General features: G+C 40.4%; 1 protein-coding gene across 1 annotated transcript in view; it reads left to right on the forward strand.

The window, feature by feature from the left end:
* Positions 1-20791, forward strand: part of LOC121523945 (ephrin type-A receptor 7-like) — a 267012-nt gene that overhangs the window by 217563 nt on the left and 28658 nt on the right. The window contains exon 9 of the mRNA XM_041809039.1: positions 18054-18109. Within this exon, the coding sequence (XP_041664973.1) occupies positions 18054-18109 (56 nt within the window). The remainder of the gene's footprint in view (positions 1-18053; positions 18110-20791) is intronic.

A 20791-nucleotide genomic window follows, 5' to 3' on the forward strand; every position in this document is an offset into this window, starting at 1 on the left:
TGCTACCAACGTGACCCATTTTTCCATTTCTCTGCTCTATTATTAAATCAAGATTCTTTTAATTTTAGAGAGTTTTGTGGCGATCAGACGAGACCATTCAGACAGCAGCAATCAGCAGAAGCTTTACTCCTGATTTAAAGTGGCAGCCTGCTACACTCAGGCCCAAATAATGTTTCCATTTGGGTCACTTTTTAATCTTAAAGAGAAGGAGTTGTGGCTATAAGATTGGGTGAACAAAGCAAGCATGTGTTGAAATAGTGTGTTTAAAACTTTTTAAGAAGGACAGTTTAATGGTTCATCCCCACAAACTTAATATGATTTTTGCTGCCTTGGATGACATGAGGACATTTTTGCAGTTGCCAGTAATTACAGGATTATTGCTACACCTGTGCTTCTGAATGGAGAGAAGAATAAGAATGCCACTAAATAGATGGGAAACAAGTTTTAAGTAGGTACTTTACAGGAAACATGTGAACCGTCCCTACATGTGCATATGAGAACATTATGTTTTGGTTTTCCCACAATACGGTTATAATTTTTGTTTTTCCAATTTTTTAGAAAATTGTCTAAACTGTCTTTTGAGGTTTGGGTATTTAGATTGAAATGCTGGGAGAATTTGCTATGAATTCTTTTGGAATTTTCTTTAATATTATGGGCACATGTTTGTGCCGTTTGTGCAGTTTCATTAACAAGTCAGTTATTTTGGGAAAGTTGATTCAATTTAGGATGGAATTTACTTTTAAAATATTAGTTTTTTTAAGGGAAACATTATTGGGGAATTTATTTGTAAATGTTGGAAACAATTGGAAATTCGGGCTGGGGTGACAAGAATATTCATGGAAATTTCAGAGAATTTGTTTGGATATTTGGGGGTTTTCTTTCACTTTCATGGAGTCTTTGGGACATTTTTTTTTAATCTTTGGAAATTTGATCAGAAATTTTAGGGTGAATTTGTTTCAAAATCTTGGGGAATCAAAAAAATTTTAGGAATTCACTTGAAATGTCAGGGGAGATTTTTTGGGAATTTTGTGGTATTATGATAAAGTTCCACTAAATCATTTGGGGATTATTAAGAAGAATCTTGGTACTTTTATGAGATATTTTGCAAAAGTGTCTAAGAATTTTCACAGAATTGTTTTTGTCAGTTTCTTTGAAATGTAGTGAATTTGTTTGGAGCTCATGCTTGGCATTATCAAGTCCTTGTGGTCAATCATCAAAATAACTTCCCCCATACATCTCTCAATGACTAACACCATTTTGTACTGACTGAAGACCCCCAACAACTGACCAAACACAGACACACAGCCTAAACATCTGCTCTAAAACTGATCCAGGGCTGTATTATATTCAAAAACAAGGTCTTTAGGAGATTTACAGACATCATTTGTTAATGAAAACTACTTCCTGTTCAAAGACAAAGCTGAGCTTTTAAACTTATCAGGTCCTACTTTTACCAAACAAGTTGGAGAAACTAAAAATTAATTCCAAACATAAGCTCAGGAGGTTTAGAGCAGTATTGTACCTCCTACGACCCTGAACCCTCAAATGAGGAATTTACATTTTGGGTTTCCTGCACCATCACTCTCAATTTTGCTTAATTAAGACCTGTTAGCCTCATACGTGGACACTTTGTCAGCCATCTTGTGGTCACAAAAGCACATTACAGTTTTCACTGACCCACATTTGTTACACAGTTGTCTTTTCTGCATTATTCAGTAAATTAAAGCCATTGTCCTCATATAAGGACATCATTTTTTTTAATTACTTGTTGAAATCCAAAGTTTAGTTTCTATACTTACCAGGTCCTACTGACCTAAAATAACTAGAAGGGATCATAATTTGAATACCACATGTTTTTTGCCTTTTTTATGTTCCCAACTTATGGGTAGATTTGATGGTTGATGTCCTGAACTCTTTTGTCCACCAGGCATCTGCAGCAGTCATGTGACTGAAAGCTATGGATTGGTCCAAAGTGGTCCAAAAATCCAGATATGATCTATTTTAAAAGTTAGCAGAACAAACAGAAACATGGCTGAATCAAAAATTTTAATTACTGAATTCTGTTATGGTGTCCATCCAACCATCTATCCATTTTCTTCCGCTTATCGAGTCGTGGTGGCAGCAGGTTTAGGACATCCCTCTCCTCAGTGACATTTTCCAGCTATTTCTGTGACAATTGGAGGCATTCCCAGGCTAGATGAGACATATAAACCCTCCAGCATGTACTCAGTCTACCCTGGGGTCCTTCTAGTTGGATGCACCAGGAAGACCTCCACAGGAGGCATAAGCAGATGCCCAAACCACGTCAGCTTAGACACCCAGAAGGAGCTCCTTTTGTGAAGAATTCAAGCTCCTTCTGAATGTGTAATCTTCTCAACCTTTCTTTAAGGTTAAGCCCCAGCATCCTCCTGAGGAATCTTTTTTTGACCACTTCATCCCTGACCTCCTTCTTTTTGCCATTTACCACCACAACTGTCCAGTACAACATCTGCAATAAGTCAAAAACAATCACATTATCAATCAACCGGGGACATAATTCAGTCATTGTTTCAGTTTAGTGCTGCCATTCTGTCGTTCCAGGTGCTTTAATGCAAGTTATATTGTCCTGTTTATTGCACTGTCTTGCTGTACGGTCTCATGTTTTATTCATCAGAGCAGATAAAGAGGGGAGAAGGTATGATCCTGTTTTTCTGTTCCAACCACTTTGCTCTTTGACTCCTGTCCAATCCTATATTTTGCCAGCTCAAGTCACACAAACGCCCACACTGAAACACAAACTCGATTTAAACTCCATCGCACATGCCAGCAAATATCTACACATACATGTCAAGCAAACAATGCTTGTTGTTTTTTTTCCATTCAGTTTGGATGGTATTCAACTGATTTCTATCCAGGGAGACTTTAGATACATTGTGAGAACATTTGTTTACATATCGTTTGTATGCAATCCTTGTTTTTCTTTCCCTCTATGCACACAAAGATCTGCATCAATGCCACCTCTCTGCCTGACAAAGTAGCTTCTCCTCATGTACGCCCACCTATATAAACAGGGGGCTCTGATAAAAAAAAACAACAAAAAAAAAAAAACCAACAGACCAATTCTGAAATCCACACAGACAGTGTAATGATGGAGTCAAAGGGTGGAGAAAATGATGTATTCTCTTAGAGCAGCTCCATACAAACTGAAACTGTCTGTCAAACATCTTTAAAGGAATACAGACTTGTACACTTCAGCAGAAAAAAAAAACAGAATCTAGATAAATAAGCCAGCTTTCAGTGCACACATAAGTATTTAAATATATTGTCGCTTTTAGGAAAGGCGGCATCATGCCCTCACGCACAACCTCAAACTGAATAATAATGCTTATCTTTCTCTTTCCTTTTATTTCCGTTGCTGCATTCATTGAAAGCGGTCTCCATTGTTCCTCACTGCTGGACCATTAACTTGCTCTTCATGTTTTGCATAGAGACAAAGAGAGAATGGCTTGATGCCTCAATTACCATGCTCTCGTGTTTGCAGAGACAGCCAGCCCACGGCTACGGCTGGAGGGGTCTCAGTTACATCGATCCGCCTGCTCACACAGACACATGCAAATGAGTCCCACTGCGCACATACACATGAAGGCGAGGACACAGGCAGCAGCGCACGCTCACATTCATGGAAGCCCTCATCATTAGAAAGTCTGGTTTAACGTCGCTCTTTTAATGTAGTTTGTGTGTCTGCAGCAGGTTGATTCTGTATTCTTTTTTCAGGCTGTTCAGTCCCTGCAGAATTTAACACATCAGCAGCTTAAGTTTGCATTAAAACTGAAACTACTATCTGGCTGTTAGACCCCACCATGAATATACAAGTCATTGATGAAGATGAGGATTAGAGACATTGACCTCTGACTTCTAAAATTTAATCAGTTCCTCCTTACAGCTGCAGTAAGCGATTTATTTTTAGTGTTGTATGCCCACAAAAACAACACAACCCGTCAGTGTCTTGTTATTGAAGCCATCTAAAAGGATAACACACTTTTGCAATGCCTCCTCGCGCTGCACTCTCACTTGAGGAAAACCAGCAAGGGACGATACTCGAGCCAATGAGGAGGCTAGTACTCACAGCCAATCACAGCTTAGGACAGAGGGAGCGTTCCTATTGGCCGCTGTGGTAGGTGCACTTGCTCCTCAGCTCAGTGAGAAGTTGATACAATGGCGGAGTTACCGGCGGTGTCCGGTCCTATGTAGAATTTGCTCATGCTGAGACAAAGTGTTTTCTAACCTGTGATTCGGCCATTGATTTCAGTGGAAAAGTGGAGCAAAATCACTCCACGAGAGCTTTGCCCCCGCCAGTATTTGTTTGAAGGAAATCCCTCAAAGTGCTCTTGAGATATCCAGTTCACAAACAAGGGATGAACATAAGGTCAGATGAACCAGTGGCCTTTAAAATCTGTCTTTTTCACCTGTCCTGGCCTCTTTGGTGTTTGCCTTGCTCCATCTGTAGCTCTGGCTTGCTGACCTCCTTTGATCTCTACTTTGGACTCTGAGTAACATAAGTTTGGAAACTAGTACTGGGGGTTCAGTTGCCTACTATCTATAGTATTTTCTCAAATACTATAGATAGTGACACTATATAAAGTGTCACTTTGTGCTGCTTTTCTTTTAGCACTATTCTCTATGGATGTGGAGGTCAGTCTGACTGCTTTGTGTTCTGACATTGTTACACTTTAAGATGTTAAAACTTTTGCCTTTGTCTGTGCTAGCAAATTCTTGGGTCTTTATCGAGCTTAAAGCGCCAGTTCAGGCAGGCCATGGAATCTAGCGCTGCCATATAATTGAGATCAACTGAAGCCCTCATCACCTGATGGCCAGTTGATTCGCTCTTGGCATTATATTGGCGAATTAGACTCATGCTGCCATATTTAAAGAGCTTTAGCCTGGCTAAGCTTTGCTGCTCCCTCTGCAAGCTGCTTTTTGCAACCCTCCTCCACCCCAGCTCCTCCTTTATGCTAATTCTGACTTAATCAATGTCACTCTCATTGATGCCTGCTCTGCTCCACTGCTGCCAACTCCCCAGTAAGGAAGGTAGCTATTGCCTGTCCTAAAAGTCACCAGAAGTTGCTAAATGACGTCATTGCCTATTTTGCATAATTGGTCATATGCATTTAATTGTCGTGGACCCTGTAGGACAGAGGAATAATGTCATGAGAGAGACAAAAAGTGAGTAAAAACACCCAAAATATGTTTAGAACTATAAATGGACCTTCTTTTTTCTTGTGTTTATAATGTCACAATTCGAACTCTCTTCCTTCTTCTGGGCTTGGGACCAGCAAAAATGACTCAGAAGAGACAGTGTGCACCATAGGGTTGATGTTTTACAAGCTTTTAAAACAATAAGTGCAGGCGAGACAAAATGGTTTAAATAAATAGCTTAGGGCTCAGAGAGTTAAGCTAATCACAAAAGAATAAAATAAACCAAATAACCTAATGAAGGTAGCATGAGATCCCTCCTCAGGCAGACAAAATAGCTTGATTTTTCTCTTGTTGTCCAGGATCACACTTTAGACCTCTGAACAAGCTGCCACGGCTTGTTCTAGTTTTTCTTTCCTTTCTTGACTCTGTTTCCCATCACTTCCAGACATGAACACACGCACAGACCATCAGTGCTTGACAGAGTCTGATAGAGCCAGAGTTCCAGGGCATTGCCCAAACATCTCTCCAGGAAGCCCAGGCTCGACTGGTCAGTGCAGGGATTGTTTACCCTTCACTGGCCCCACCAGTGTTTGTGCGTACGCGCCCGTCTGGTGAGTGAGTAACAAGTTATCAGTAGAAGAAGATGGAAAAGCAGGAGCTAAAGCAGAGGGTCATTGACTCTTGCCAACATGGGGAGAAAAAGTGTGCTTCTAGCTGAAAAATTGAGCGGAGGGAGAGAAGAGCAGGCCGAGAGAAAAGGTCTTGAGCGCTGTGGTGTAGTTTCATCTGTGTCATGTACAGATCAGTGCTTTCATGTTGCAGGAAACACAGCATCAGATACAGATATCTCCTCTTCAATTTGGAAGTTGTCTTTCCCGCTGGATCTGTTCTGGGAAAATATGCCATTTATAATTCATCAGGAAATGAATAAATCATCAGTTCTCTTGTCAGTATGGACCTGATAATGATTCTAAAAGTCAAGTATAAAACTATAATGTCTTCAAATATGTGCAAAAAAGACTGGAATAAAGAATCACTCTCAAGCCCCATTGAGAGGAATCATCGAGTGTAATCTGTGCAGCCTCTAAGAAAACAAAAGTGTCGATGTTTTGAATTGTATAAACCAGACTCATGTTGATGTCTAACACTCATGAGTCATAAAGGCTAAAGTGGCTGTTTGAAATTCCCTAATTTCCCATGTATTTCTGCTCTGCATAAGTCTCTACTGGCCTAAATTCCCCCTGCCTCACTTTACCTGTCAGCTCGGATTCTGCTCCCGCTCTCTCACCCATTATTCAGATTATTTCCATAAATGCACTTTATTTTAGAGCAGAATTTAGGGAACAGAGAGGAAATAGCAGGCAGTGAACATGCCTCATTTACATACCATCAGTTCTTTTTCTGCATTAAAGCCCTCTGTGTTAGATCCTTCTGTGTAGGCTGCATGTAAAATATGTTACTAGGAAATTATCATAAAAGTAAATGTACTGTGTATGCAGCAGTGTCACCTTTACCAGATATATTTATATATATTTAGTTGTAGTCTTTAAATGGAAAAGCCTTCTAGTTTTGGTCACATTAAAGTCGTTTTTGCCCTTTGGAATTCAAAGGTGCTTAAACACAAGGCCCACCTGCCCCCTACTGTGCTGAGCCATGATCGCCCCCCTCCCCAGTCCCCTGCTGACCTTCACTTACATTTTTCTAAGCCTAAGTGGTGCCGGCACACTCGTCCCCAGAAGTATGCTGGATGCTTCGGGTCATCGTCTTGTTGGAAAATGAATCTTCTCCCAAGTCGTAGATCAGTTTCAGGCTGAATAAGATTGTCCTCAAGGATTTTCCTCCATTTTGTTGCATTCGTTTTACCCTCTACCTCGAGAAGCATCCCCACAGCATGATGCTGCCATCACTGTGCTTCACAGTGGGGCTGGTGTGTTTGTGGTGATGTCCAGCCAAATACAGCATCCTGTCTGATGGCCAAAAAGCACCGTTTTTGTCTCATCAGACCAAAGAACTTTCTTCCACTAGACCATGGAGTCTCCCACATGCCTTCTGGTGAACTCTAGTCCAGACTTAATGAGTTTCTTCAACGCAGGCTTTTTCTTAGCCACTCTATCACAAAGCATTGGCAGGTGAAGAACCAAGGCAACAGCTGTAGCAGAGTCTCTCCCATCTTGGCTGCTGAAGCTTGTAACTCTTTCAGAGTAGTCATAGATATCATGGTGGCTTCTCTCACTAGTGTCTTTCTTGCACGGTCAATCACTTTGTGAGGACTGATCTAGGCAGATGTACTCATGTGCCATACCTTCCATTTCTTCATGATGAATTTAACTGAACTCCGGGGACTGTTCGTTGCCTTTGTATCCATCCTCTCACCTGTACTTTTCAGTAAGCTTTTCTCTGAGTTGCTTGGGGTGTTTTTTTGTCTTCATAGTGTAATGGTAGCCATGAATACTGATTAACCAGTGACTGAACTTTCCAGACACAGGTGTCATTATACTAGAATAACTTTAAGACACATTCACTTCACTCAGGTGATCCTCATTTCACTAATTGTGAGAGTAGCAGCAGGTCAGACCTCTGTTGAATTAGGTCAGTCACTTTAAAGGGGGTGAAAATTTATGCAGTCACTTAATTTACCTTACAGAGTTAGCATTATTCTATTATTTGATTCTTGATAATAATGAAAATAATAACAACAGCGAAGAAATCCCACTACGTAGACTTTGTTTTTAATGGTTTGTTTCTCTATGAAATATTGAAAATAGAGCCTTCGCTGTCATTTAAAAGCTCCCATAAGGGACTCTAGGTTTGTGTTGATTTGACGCCCCTTGTGGACAAAGAAGTGCGTCTCATCCCTGTGCTGTTCATGACTGTTTCAAACATCTCATCCTGCTTACTTTTACCTATCAAATATGTCACTCTTTATTAGTATTTGTGGTGTAAGAAAAATGCTGTTTCTGTGGTGTGCTGTGAATCCTCCTGTCTCACACCTCCCCCCTCAGCAGCTATAGACTCAAAAAGTCTCATCATAGAAATAATCTTCCCTCTGATGGTCCTGTTTGCTTTTGTAGATCAGAAAGAGACTTCATTATTCACTTCCGTCTGTTTCGTAATCAGTGAAAAACTCTTCACAGGGGCTTTAAGTCATTAATTTTAAATATTAAGTGCAAATTTAAGAAAAAAACTAATTGACAAAGACTGAGATGCAAAGTCTTGCCAAGTTTATCATTTGATGAGGCTGAGCTGACAGCGATGTGAGATTTGGCCAGAATCTGCAGCGTTTTGGCATCAAGACATTTCTTCCTGCCATCTGGTTCTTCTGAAGTGTGAAATTTAAAGATTGATCCAGAATCCTGGTTAAAAATCACACAAAAGGAACCAGTTTTGCAGGGTTTAGCAGATGGAAAGATGTATTTCCAACATAGAGAAGGTATGTTTTTATAGGAGGATCATTGTAAGTGTTTTTCTCTCAGCATATTCCAGCTATCAGAATGGTTTGACTGGAGAGAGAGGAGTCTTTAAATTCATCCAAAGTTCTGTTGACTGACCGTCAAAGAGCCAGAATTGACGCTGGGCCTCCCCCTCCCCCTTGTCCTCCCTTGTCTCTCTCCCAGCAGCTTCTGCTCGGCCTCCTCCAATGTTACTCCTGCTAGCGTGGTGCTGCTCTCGACCTCCTTCTCCACTCTTCCTCCTCCTCCTCCTCTCCTCTCTCCTCTTCCTCCCTTCACACAGCTGATGCCCAGGTACACTGGCATGTCTGCATCCCTCCTCCTCCCCCCGGCTCTCTCTCTCTCTCCTCTCTCTTCATTTCTTCCCCGTCGTCTTGCCGTCTCTTCTCTCCTTCTGCACCTCTTTCTTTTTTTTTTAACTCCTGCCTCTAACTCTCCTCTCACCAAGAGAACGATAACAAGCCAAAACAATTTTCTCTTCCCTTTTTTTCAAGCTGTTTGGCCCAGTTCTGAATCCCTCCTCTGCATTGTGCTCGACCACAGAATGAAATGAACTTAAAAATGTGACGGAGACTGTTCCAGTTAAATTCATACCCAAAATGAAGCTACTCTCCAAAGTGGACTGCTTTGAATTAGCTTTTTTATTTCTGTGACATTTCAGAAAAAGTAATGTAATCAAGTAGTTAAACTTTGCCTTTATACACCCCACCAATTATTTCTTATTTTCTTAAATCCTCTCAAGGCTTGGTTGCATCTTTGTCTCCTTACTCTCTTCACCTGACATGTCCTCTTACAGATCGGCACTTTTTCCTGCTGTTTGTTCTCATTAGCCTATTGCCTCATGATGATATATGCCCTTTGCTGCCCTGCATCCTCAATTTTTGCATCCTTTTCTACCCTGCACTTCTCCTCTTGCATTTTCCTTTGCCCCATAATTGTGTAATGTACGGGCTTTACTCTGCCTCTTCAACTATTTCCCCTTCCATGCATACTCTTCTACCAAATTATCCTCTTACCCGTAACCTCCAATTTTCTCACCACTTCCTCTGGCTTTCAGTCTCATCACTTATTCAGACTTTTTTTCTTTTTTTTTTTTTCGCTGCAGCACTTGAATCTTGCAAAAAAGTTTGGGATACGTTCAGTGAGATGTGTTATTTCTACCTTTTTAGAAGCATTAAGCCCAAAGTTAGAAGCAACATGGATGCCACAAAGGCAAATGAATGTAACCCTTTCCATACATGTAGAATCATCCTTCTTTAATATTTTGATTTTTGACCAAGAAATGTCTTAAAAACACGTAAATTCAACCCTTTCTAAATTAAATTATTTTCCAATAAGGCACATTTATTTCATACCCTTCCCAAGCATGATTGCTCTGCAGACAATGGAGTGCATCCTGCAGGCTACTATAGGCTGCTGGCATGTGATCCAGAGTCCATTCGGGGGCAGCCATAAGAGGGGAAAGTTAGTACTTCAAGGCTCTAAATTGACCTCTACACAGATGACACTAGACACATCTCAAACCTGCTTTATTTGAAACGGTGATGGACTATCAACCAAATAAACCTTGTGGGCCAATATTTTCAGGACACTGACGTGTTTTAGCTGAACTGGGGAAAAACAAACACGAGATTCTTACACAGTGTGTACTGTCGTACGCCCTTTCGTTTTCTGAACCTGCTCCCATTTGAGTGCCAGTTTTCTTTCCTTCATCCTTTCTTTGTTTAGTCCACATTTTAAAGCCAAACTGTGGCCAAATAAGAAGCCATTGAGGAGCCTCACGACCAGCTCCACTGAGCATAGTCGAATAATCTGAAGCTCTTAAAAGAGGCGGATTTCAGCTGAGGAAACATGGGTAAGCTTTTAAATGTTTTGTTTATTTTTTGCCTGAATATTTCATTATTTTCAGGAGAAAGAAGTAGCTTTAAAGTTAAGATTTTTTGTATATTTTTGCACTTTGAACACTGGGCATAGCTGTAAACAGCTCAAAACATGGCCTTTGTAATACTTGCCCACCGAGGAGTGTTCTCTGTTGCTGCATCACGTCAACCGCAAAGAACCTATGAATGCCTTCTATCACTTTTAAGACGCCAGTGACAACTCTCTTTTACTTCCTCATCTACTACAGCTTGGAGGACGAAGTAGGCCTGTATTTTGCAGATATTATGGTTCCTGAAAAGACTGAAGATGTGTAGGATTAGCTTTACAGCTCTATCTGTTCTTGAGTAACAACTACTCATGAACATTTGCGGTCTCAGATCCTGCTAATCATGCACTAGTCCAGTTTTTCCTGACCATTTTTCCTTGGAGCCCCCCTCTACATGTACCTAAGACAAATGTAGCCCCCTGCCATGACCCAAGAGAGAACAAAAAATGTCACACTGACACCAAAAATCGACATAGATTTTAATTGTTTTACCAATAAAACCCTAAAAGTCATGGTTTTAGTCAATATTTGCAAATCTAATTTTGGCAGCTTCAGAGCAGACAAAGCACCCCCCCCCCCCCCCAACCCCAACCCACAGAGGGTCCTGGACCCGAGGTTGGGAACCAATGCACTAGACCACCTCTTCAAGCAGGCACAGTGCCTGACTATGGTACTCTTGTGTTCACACTGACAACCCTTGAGGCATTTTTGGATCTATAACCCAATAAAATCATTGCACAATCAAATCTTGCACACAGTGACATATTATTATTCAAAATGCAAAGAAGAAGCCATTTGTGAACACAATCTAGAAACGCTGCCATCTTCTCTGGGCTGAAGCTCATTTCAAATGAGCAGCCGAAATGGAAAACTGTTCTGTGGTCAGGTGATTTTGGAAACCAAACATGTCATTACCTGCAGACTAAAGAGGAGAGGGACCATTCAGCTTGTTACTGGTGCACAGTTCAAAAGCCTGCATCTCTGGTGGTATGGGATTACATTAGTGCCTATGGTGTGGGCAGCTTGAACATCTGGAACCAGGTACTATCAGTGCTGGAACTATATAGAGGTTTTAGAGCAACATATGCTCCCATCCAGACAACATCTCTTTCAGGGAGGGTCTTGCATTAGCAAGACGATACTAAATCACATTCCGCATCCATCACAACAGCATGGCTTCACAATAGAAGAGTCCAGGTGCCAGACCTTTCACCACTATAAACATGTGGTTCTTTATAAAACTAAAAATCCAGCAATGAAGACCCAGGTTTGTTGAGCAGCTAAATTCCTACACTAGTGGAGAATGGGACAAAGTTCCTCTCCCAAAACGTCTAACCAGTCTCCTCACCTCTCAGATGTTTACAGACTGTTGTTTAAAGAAGAGGGCAGGCTACACAATTGTAAACATGACCCTGTCCTTGCTTTTTTGAGAAGTGTTAGTGCTATGGAATTCAAATTGAGCGAATATTTTTCATGAAATGGTAAAAATACCGCCAAATACATACGTTAAATATTGGTCTCTGTTTGTTATCAGCAGTTTTGTATTAGAATTACATTATTAAAGACAGCAAAATATTCTCATGTTGATGTTTATTTCTCACCTGTGATATGTAAGTAGTTTTAAAAAACAAGCTGCAAGAGATTCTTAAAGCTAGTGTTTCAACTCAACAGGGCATTTTCAACATTAAGCAGTTAGGATCTAATTTTTCTGATTACTTACACCATCTTAATGCAGTTTTTTTCATTATTCCTCCAGCTTTGACCTCATCACCTTGTCATGTTCCCTAATTACTCCCTCACCTCTCCCTGTCCAGGTCTCCAGCATCGTGTCTCTCCTGGTACCGTCATGTCCTCCATCCTCACCCCTACTGTGCCCTCCTCAGTTCTCCCTTATCTGTTACTTCTTGTCTCCCCCTCCCTCCCTGTGTGTGGTATCTCCTGCCTTGAGGATGTGTGCTGCATGTATCTGCTGGTGTGTTTTGACAGACAGGGTCCCGACCTTGTCTCAGACCGCGCTGCTGCACAGGCTGAGCGATGTGTCAGCTTCGCTTTCACATTACACATTCTCCTGCAAACACTTATAAGGACACACACATGCAAAAAAGAAAATCCTACAAAAAGTGTTTACTCTGCACATATATAATGATACGCACTTGAACAAAATGCAGGAAAAAACTTACTGTGAGTATGTAAGGCTCTCTTTGTCCTTGTGCGCTACTTCTGTGCTGATGCATTCTGACATTCACATTTTCACACTCACTAAACAACTGAATGCACAAAGACAAACATGTCCAGGCCTATTGTAAAGACACATGCACTTGTTTTTTTCTGTTTGCAGCTTAATGTCATCAGTCTGTTTTCAGTGAAGTGTAGCATATAGAAAAGGATTTGTATTTTCTTTATTATTCATATTCTACACTTTGTCCAAACTTTTTTGGAATTGGGATTTGTAAAGAAAGCCAAAAAATACAAAAAATCCCAACTAACAATCACTAATAAAGCTGGAGAAAAGACATTTTCATTGACTAGTCATCATAACAGACACAGCAATTGCCATAGTCTAGTCTTTACCGCCAGAGTCTAATTTGCCGATATCCTGTCGATCTGCTTTAGCAGTAAACCGTACGTGGATGAGTCACACTGTGTGTACAGGGTATGCGTACAAACGCTTTGTACTCAAGCTACAGGAGACAAAGCCTTGAAACATTTCAGGTGAAACCAGGCAGCAAACCTCTGGTCGGTTTGCCACCAGGTTGTACCACAATTGTTATTATAGTTTCAAAAAACCTCACTGTGCACTGATTGGCGCGTCTTATTTGACTCACAGATAGCTTGACAGGCAGACAATAGCTATTTCTCAAGTGGGCTCAGTGGCTATTGCCTGCTGTTAGGCTGATCCAAAGTTCGGGTGAGACAGCGATTTAAATATTTTGGGTTCAAAAGCTGTCTGAGTCCGCTTATTGTGATCAAACGGCTGACGTCACACAGGCTTTGTCCTTTCCTTTTTACAGTCTATGGGTGAAACACGGACACCTGTTCCTCTCTTCCTAATATACATGTAGAATCTGTATATAAGCATGTATTTACATGCTCCTGCTGTGTGTCATGTGCAGGCTGTGAAGCATACTGCTGTGATGTCTAACTTAATAAATATTCCAGTTATATATTTGTCTTAAGTGACAAAACCTCAGCGTGCGAGCGTGTGACTGAGAAGACTGAGCTTCAATCAGACGTACAGTATAACAGGAAAAAAGAACAGTTTTTATGGCAGATTTAAAACACTTTTCAAACTTGTTACACTTGTAAAAAAGGCACAAAGAGGGAAAGAGGCAGTTGTTTTGAAAATTTTGGGCATTTTCATGGGCATTTATGACACTTGTTTGGGAGTTAGGTTTGGTTTTGGTAGGTATGTGGAAATTTTCAGGCATTTCCATGGCAATTTGGGAAATGTATTTGCAATTCTGGGGAATTTAATTCAAAAATGAGGAGGGAAATGGCTTGTAATTTTTTAAGGTATTTCCATGAAAATTTGTAAATTTCAAATTTTTAATTTAGGATGATTTGTTTGGGAATTGGGGCGGGTCTATCCTTTTAAGTTTTCAAGAATTTTCGTGGAAAATTTAGAGAATTAGGATGTTAAGTAGAATTTTCCATCATTTAAAAGAAATCAGGATGTTTGGGGAACTTTCCAACATTTTTGTTGAATTCGTTTGGATGCTGGGCAGATTTTCAAACATTCTGTGGAATTTTGCACAATTAATTCTTCATTTATTGGGGAAAAAGACATTTTGAAGGGAATTTGTTTGAAGTTTTTGTGTGATTAACTTTAAAGTTTTCAGGAATATACATAATTTTTTTTATTGTATTTTTTTTAGGCTTATTGATTAAAATATTTTCTGAAAAAGCTGAGGATTATCGAAAGGAAATTTGGGGTACTTTTTATGTGATGTATTTCTAGATATGTTTTAGAATATTCACAGAAATTTCAGGTAATTTTTTTTTTCAATTTATGGAATTTGTGTGGATTTTGGAGAGGAATATTTCCAAGAAATGCAGAAATTTGTCTTAGCCCAAGTAAGTGGGATAAACTTAAAAATGAATTCCAAACAAATGCTCAGGTCTCAGGAGGTTATCTCAGAGTTAATATTCATGTAAAGTCGAAGAAAACCCCTTAAAGCATTCTGAAGATATTGTGTTCACGAGAAGTACCTGAAAAAAGAAACAGAAATATGAACATAAACACTCTTTTAGTTCTCTAGAATTTAGCTATAGACTCGACCTAAACTATTAGTGGCTAGGTATACGAATAAAGAGTGTATTTTAATAGCATCGTGTTGATTAAAGAGAGAATTGATGTAGTACAAATTTCACCATCAGAATCATTCTCCACTTCCTTGGCTGTGTCCCTCTTGTTCTTCATCCTCTCTAATCCAAGTAAGCACAGCGCTAGCCATCCAGACTGTCTGTTCATCACTTGTTAATCTGTCACTTACTGCGTGTGTGTGCGTTTGTGCAATATGTGTGTGTGTAAAGAGCCAAGTTTTTCTCTAAGCCGAAAAGCTATCAGCAGATCATAGAGAGCGCTCTCCTCTTTAGACCTCCTGTAGTGGCGAAGGATGAGAGATAACTGTGTGTGCACATACGTGTGGAGAGTACAGTTGCTCACGCGTGTAAATGTGTTGATCTTGTTCTTAAGGACTCCATCGGGCTGAAACAACAAAAGCGTCTCTGATCCAGGCGTATCAGCGTGTATCTGGGACTTCTGCAGTTTTTTTACAGGTCTTTTTCATAGCTCGCCATCAGGCTACATTCTGAGTGCCTTTTTGAGTCCTGTTCCCCCATTTTATCTCATCTTAAGCCCAGTTCAGACCAAAGATTTGCAATGAGGAAGATTGAAACTGGCAAATGCTTGTGACTGCCTGTTAGTTCACACTGCTGCAACTAGAGGAGATGATGCATTTTTCCATAGCAAGGACTTTCATCATCACTCAGTTTAAAGTGATTTATTGCTCAAGTTACTGCAGAATAAATCAGGGATTTACCTAAAACAGCCAGCAGGTAAAAATTTGCCTGTCATTAGAGTGTATTGATTTCATTAACAGCACTGATCAACAGCAATTATTTATCCACAGACAATTGAGAGTTCATTAACCACAGAAAAAGACCTTAGATCACTAGTAGATGATGATTGTCTTAGGACTAATCACTCAGTCTTGAAACTCCCCTAATACCTTGATTCTTCGTCACTCAATGCATCGAGCAGATGTATTTACATCTTGCCATAATTCCTTTTTATTTTTTAGCCTATGGTATCCATGATGAAGGTTGATCTATAACTTTTGATTAGGCAGTGAAGCAACAGAGAGAAGGGTGCTTTCATGGCAACATCTATAGTTTATCTCCTAGTGTGAAATAAAACAGAGGGAAAATCAATGGTTTCCTAAGGGTTACATTTTACCCACATGGCTGTTTCAGGTATAAATAGTCATTTATAAAATTTGGAGTCATGCAAACTTTTTTTTTTTGACACCAGACACTACAGACTTTTAAGAAAAGTTAACTCTTCAAATCAAAGAAGGTAAGAAGGCAACAGAGATGGGTGTAGAACATGGGTCATCAACGCCCAAGGGCCAGTTTTTACTTGGAACACACTGAGGGGGCCAGACTTCCCAAAAACGATATATGTATATAATTGTTTAATTCTTAATTTTCCCTCAAAAATGTAAATTATTTTCACTGCCAATCTCTTAAACTGCAGCTGCTACAAGGGGGCGATTGTGATATTTTGGCTAAATATTCCTGGGGCTGGCATGTTGTCATCACTGGGTTTGATGCTAAAATGCTGTGTTGTGATAGGTGGAGAAAACGGGCAGGAAACCAGTCTATTGTAGTGGATCTGTGGCAGGAAAAATTGAACTCTCCAAGTGCCCAAAGTGGAAAGCTGGCATGGAATACAACCACTTAAATCAAGAGCAAATTCATGAGTATCTCTATATTGTGCATCATATTCATTAATAATGACCAACAGATGGATTTCTGTAAAATGGATCAAACATTAAGCCAACATTTAAAGCCTTGGGATTCGTCAAACTAACGTACCCTAAATACCCCAACATATTTTTCTGCACAGTTTCTGATTTTTAAAATCTTCTGGGGGCCAGATGGGAAACTGTTGCGGGCCTGATGTTGTCCCAGGGCCTCCAGTTGATGATCACTGGTGTAGAACGAAGCTTCATTGAATAGCTGACTTCACCAGATCCAGTGGTGAAATACCATACAACAGTCTGGTCCCAACACAAATCTTTGACTGAAATGGACTTCACCATTTTTTTTTTTTTTTTGTTTTTTGTTTTTTTGTTTTACTTTTCATTGACAAAGTGACAACAGACATACAGATATCACCATACCATCACAACAATTCATCAGTGTAAATATATTTATCTACAATATTTTAAGATTGCTTTCTTGTCTTCCAGTCTATGTAATGATCTAATACAACAGTCAATTTCCATTTTAAACTGTTGTATTTTTGGTGCTTTTCAGCCCATCTACATAGAATATTTACAATACTAAATCTGTGTTAATTTCCTCGATGGCCTTTTTTCCCTGAGAAAGAATAGACTGAGATTAGCCAAAAATAGATCTTTGATATCTAAAACTGACTAAAAGTAAGTTGCCACATCCATTTCCTGAGGGGGGCGGAGTCAGACAGCTCAGTAACATTTAAAGCTACAGACACAGAAACAGCTCGTTCTGAGCAGGGCTGAAACAGAGGGGTTTTAGACATGCAAAAATCAAATACTGGAGTGTTTTTTCAGCTCCACACATCTCAACGAATCTTCACAGGGGCAGCTTACCAAGTGGCTCCTGATGTTACTCCTATTCCCCATCAAATGTGTCATCACAGTCTGGAAGTGTCTGCATGTTTTTCACCTTTTCTATCTTCTGATTTTTTGACATGGGGAAACTAAAATGCTTCCACGTGTCAGATTTAAAAGTTGCTGGAGCGCTGTAATCTCAAAAAAACATCACTGGGCTCTCCTTCGCTACTCGTATCATCTACCATTTTCCGAGTTGTTGGATCATACCAGCAGGTGGAGCACAAACGATGATGAGTACGCAGACTGGAAGACCGTAATTACTTCCCTTCGCTCTGCTCCACCAAAACAATACTTTCTACCATGAAGACCTATCGTTTGAAACCGGGGCGTTTCTACAACGACATTGGGATGCTTCTGTCACAGCAATACCTTGAAATTAACAACGTCACATCTCTAATAAATTTTAAATAGATACCTTTTGACAGTTGACTTCTGTATTGTCATGCTATGCCATATATGACTACATGTAACCAAAATAAAAGATTGTGGAGACACTCAAAAGGCTTTACAGTTTTCCCTTTTTTTTGAGTCTAACAAGAAAAATAAAAGTCAGATTCTTGTTTGTGTCAGTCATTCGGGATCAAACACTATCTTAATACCTGTCTTTGTTTCTCTTCACAGACAATGCGGCTACAGCAAAGCTTCTCAAGAGGGAGACGAGGAACTTTACTTCCAGTGTAAGTGACAGTAATGATCACTATATAATCAGTGTTTGTGTGTGGCTGCAGATAGGAGGAAGGAATCTGTCAATGAATGCTTTTTGTCTCCCCTTTTGCATGCGCCTGCATTACGGATGACTTTTGAGGCACCGGCGCCACGGCATTAATTCTTAATTCTGAGGGCACGCTTAGCCGACTCTGAGCACACTGACACACTCCATTAGCTGGAGTGTGTGCGGCCGAGTTTGATGGGGAGAGATTGAAATCAGGAGGAGGGGGGAGGATAAAGAGCCAGAGATGGAAGGAGAGGGTAAAAGCTCCAGAAAAAGCTCAGTTCCCCAGTTTTGGCTCCCAGAAACAGCTGCTTTGTTTTTTGTCATACAAGATTGTAAATGCCTCTTTTTTAAACAGGTGTTTTGTTTGACAGTGACAGAATGGAAGTAGTTTGACGTATCTCTTCCTGTTTGTGTGTAATTGTGCGTGCAAGTGCTGATAATATGCAGAGGGTTTCCTTGTGTGTGTGCGGGCACTTGTGTGTGCATGCTCATTTGTGTTGTTTAATCTCCCAGCATGCTTAGCCCTCTGGAGAGGTTTGGAGCACTATGCCTGATGAATAATGAGCCGAAGCCATGCGGCTGGGAATTAAATCTGCCCAAACAAAGACATGCCAACAGCTGACAAGCACGCAATGCACACAAACACAAACGCATAGGTACATTTCTGGCCTGCTTTTCAAACACACCTTTTTTTTATTCTTTCTTTTTTTTTCTTACAACACGGACACTGTCATAAATAGACACAGACATGTTTTTGTTCTCTGCGCTCCTTTGGGTCCACTTTCCCGTTCTGCAGTACAACCTGCCGCTCGCCGTGCTGCAGGTCAGAAAATATGGAGCGTGTACGGAAGTGTCAAGCAAGCTTAATTTATTTTTTCTCCTCTTGCCCCATCTGTTCGCCTCGTAGCTTCTTAAAACATCCGCTGAAGTTTAACACGGAAAGACGAGGAGAATTAGTGAGTAAAATGAGCGTGCCGGTGTAAAGACAGAGGGAGAAAGTAGGCTAAAGGAGTGAGTGACGGGTGCTGTGAGATGATGATGATGGGTAAGTAGTGAGTTGGCAAAGATGGAGTGACTCTGCTCAGAACATTAGTTTTATGTTGGATGGTATGACCTAGAAACACGCACTGGGGAGGGTTGATGAAGGCCAGAATCTTTAGCCCTTTTAATCGACCAGGTTTAGATTCCAGCCTATGTTTACGGAGGTATTAGGAAATGAATTGAGGAAGACTTTCAGGAATTTATGGCATATTTTTGCAGAAAATACTCTGGGGCTTAGCACGCTTACGCCGTGGTCTGCTGAAGATTATGCACCCAAGTGTGAATGTGCTTCAGTTTCCCCTCAATCGCTCATGTCAGTGACGCTGTTAACCCTGAAACTAATCATCTGCTGACTCAATGAAGCGTGCACTGGTGTATGTGCCAAATCTGCGGCCATTCTCGGCCTATATGGCTCATTTTATGAGGCTCCTCATCCTTGTCCGCTGCACACTTTAAGCTACGGAGAAAGAGTCTTCGATCCTTCACTCAGCCTTTGCATTGAATAGAAAAGGCTTCATTTGCTTTGTAATTGGGCTTTATTTGTCGATTTGTGTCTGTACGCAAACATTTCTGTGCGTGTGGGATCAATAAGCAGTTATGAGGTGGCCAGTATAGGATCCCTCTGGTCGATGTAGAGCTGTAATCACATTTCAGATGGAGACTCTTGCAGGATTTTGAGGAAAGTGCAAAGCTCTTTCCAGGAAGATTAGTCTTAAACTGTACTAACAAGGCTCAAAATCAACTTATTTGGACCTTTAGCTGCTTAGTTATTGGTTATCGGCTTTCTTACGGCCTTGCAAATGGCTGACTAGACTACAATAAAGCTAAGGTGAATAAAAAGATGTGTAAAGAAAATGATAAAGCAGACACAAAACAAAGTACCCTAAAGGTATATGTAAGTAAACATTTGGAAACCAGTGTTTTTACAAAATGGCATATATAGAAAGAAGGCAGGTATATTTTCTGTTACATTATTCAACATTAATCCACCATGAGCTCAGCACTAAGCAACAATTGACATAGTTACTGTGGCATAGAGAATAAGCCATCTGCTGAAGCTGTGATGGGATTGTAAAGGGATAGGAGGGAGATGCAGAAAAAAACAAATGATGATGCTGAAATGGAAGAGGAAAGGGGGAAGAGAAAAAGATAGGGTTGGTGCTGAAATGAAAGAGAAGAAGGGGATGCAGAAAAAACAAGAGGTTGATGAAGAAAAAGAGAAAAGGAGATGGAAAAAATAAGTGAGGAATGCAGAAAGAGAGACGAGGAAAATGCAGTCATGAAATAGGAGAGGGGATGCAGATAGATGCTAACCTGAAAAAAACTTGGAGGATGATTGGATGAATGTTCTGTCTGTCACATCTTCACAGGCTAACCATAGCAACAAAACACATGACATCCCAACCGCTACCGAGGAGTAAACTTCACAGAGAACTTCATAACGCGAACCATGGTGACTGTAGATGTTTGTTGCTTTTGAAAACTAAATGACTCACTGCTGTTCTTTGTTCTTCTTTTAACGAAGAAATGTCGTCAAGTTCACTAAGCACAGCTTCCTATCAGCTAGCTAGCTAGCATTCTGATTGACAGAAACGTAGCTTCT

This window comes from Cheilinus undulatus, linkage group 16 (genome assembly GCF_018320785.1).
Source record: "Cheilinus undulatus linkage group 16, ASM1832078v1, whole genome shotgun sequence".
Taxonomy (NCBI): domain Eukaryota; kingdom Metazoa; phylum Chordata; class Actinopteri; order Labriformes; family Labridae; genus Cheilinus; species Cheilinus undulatus.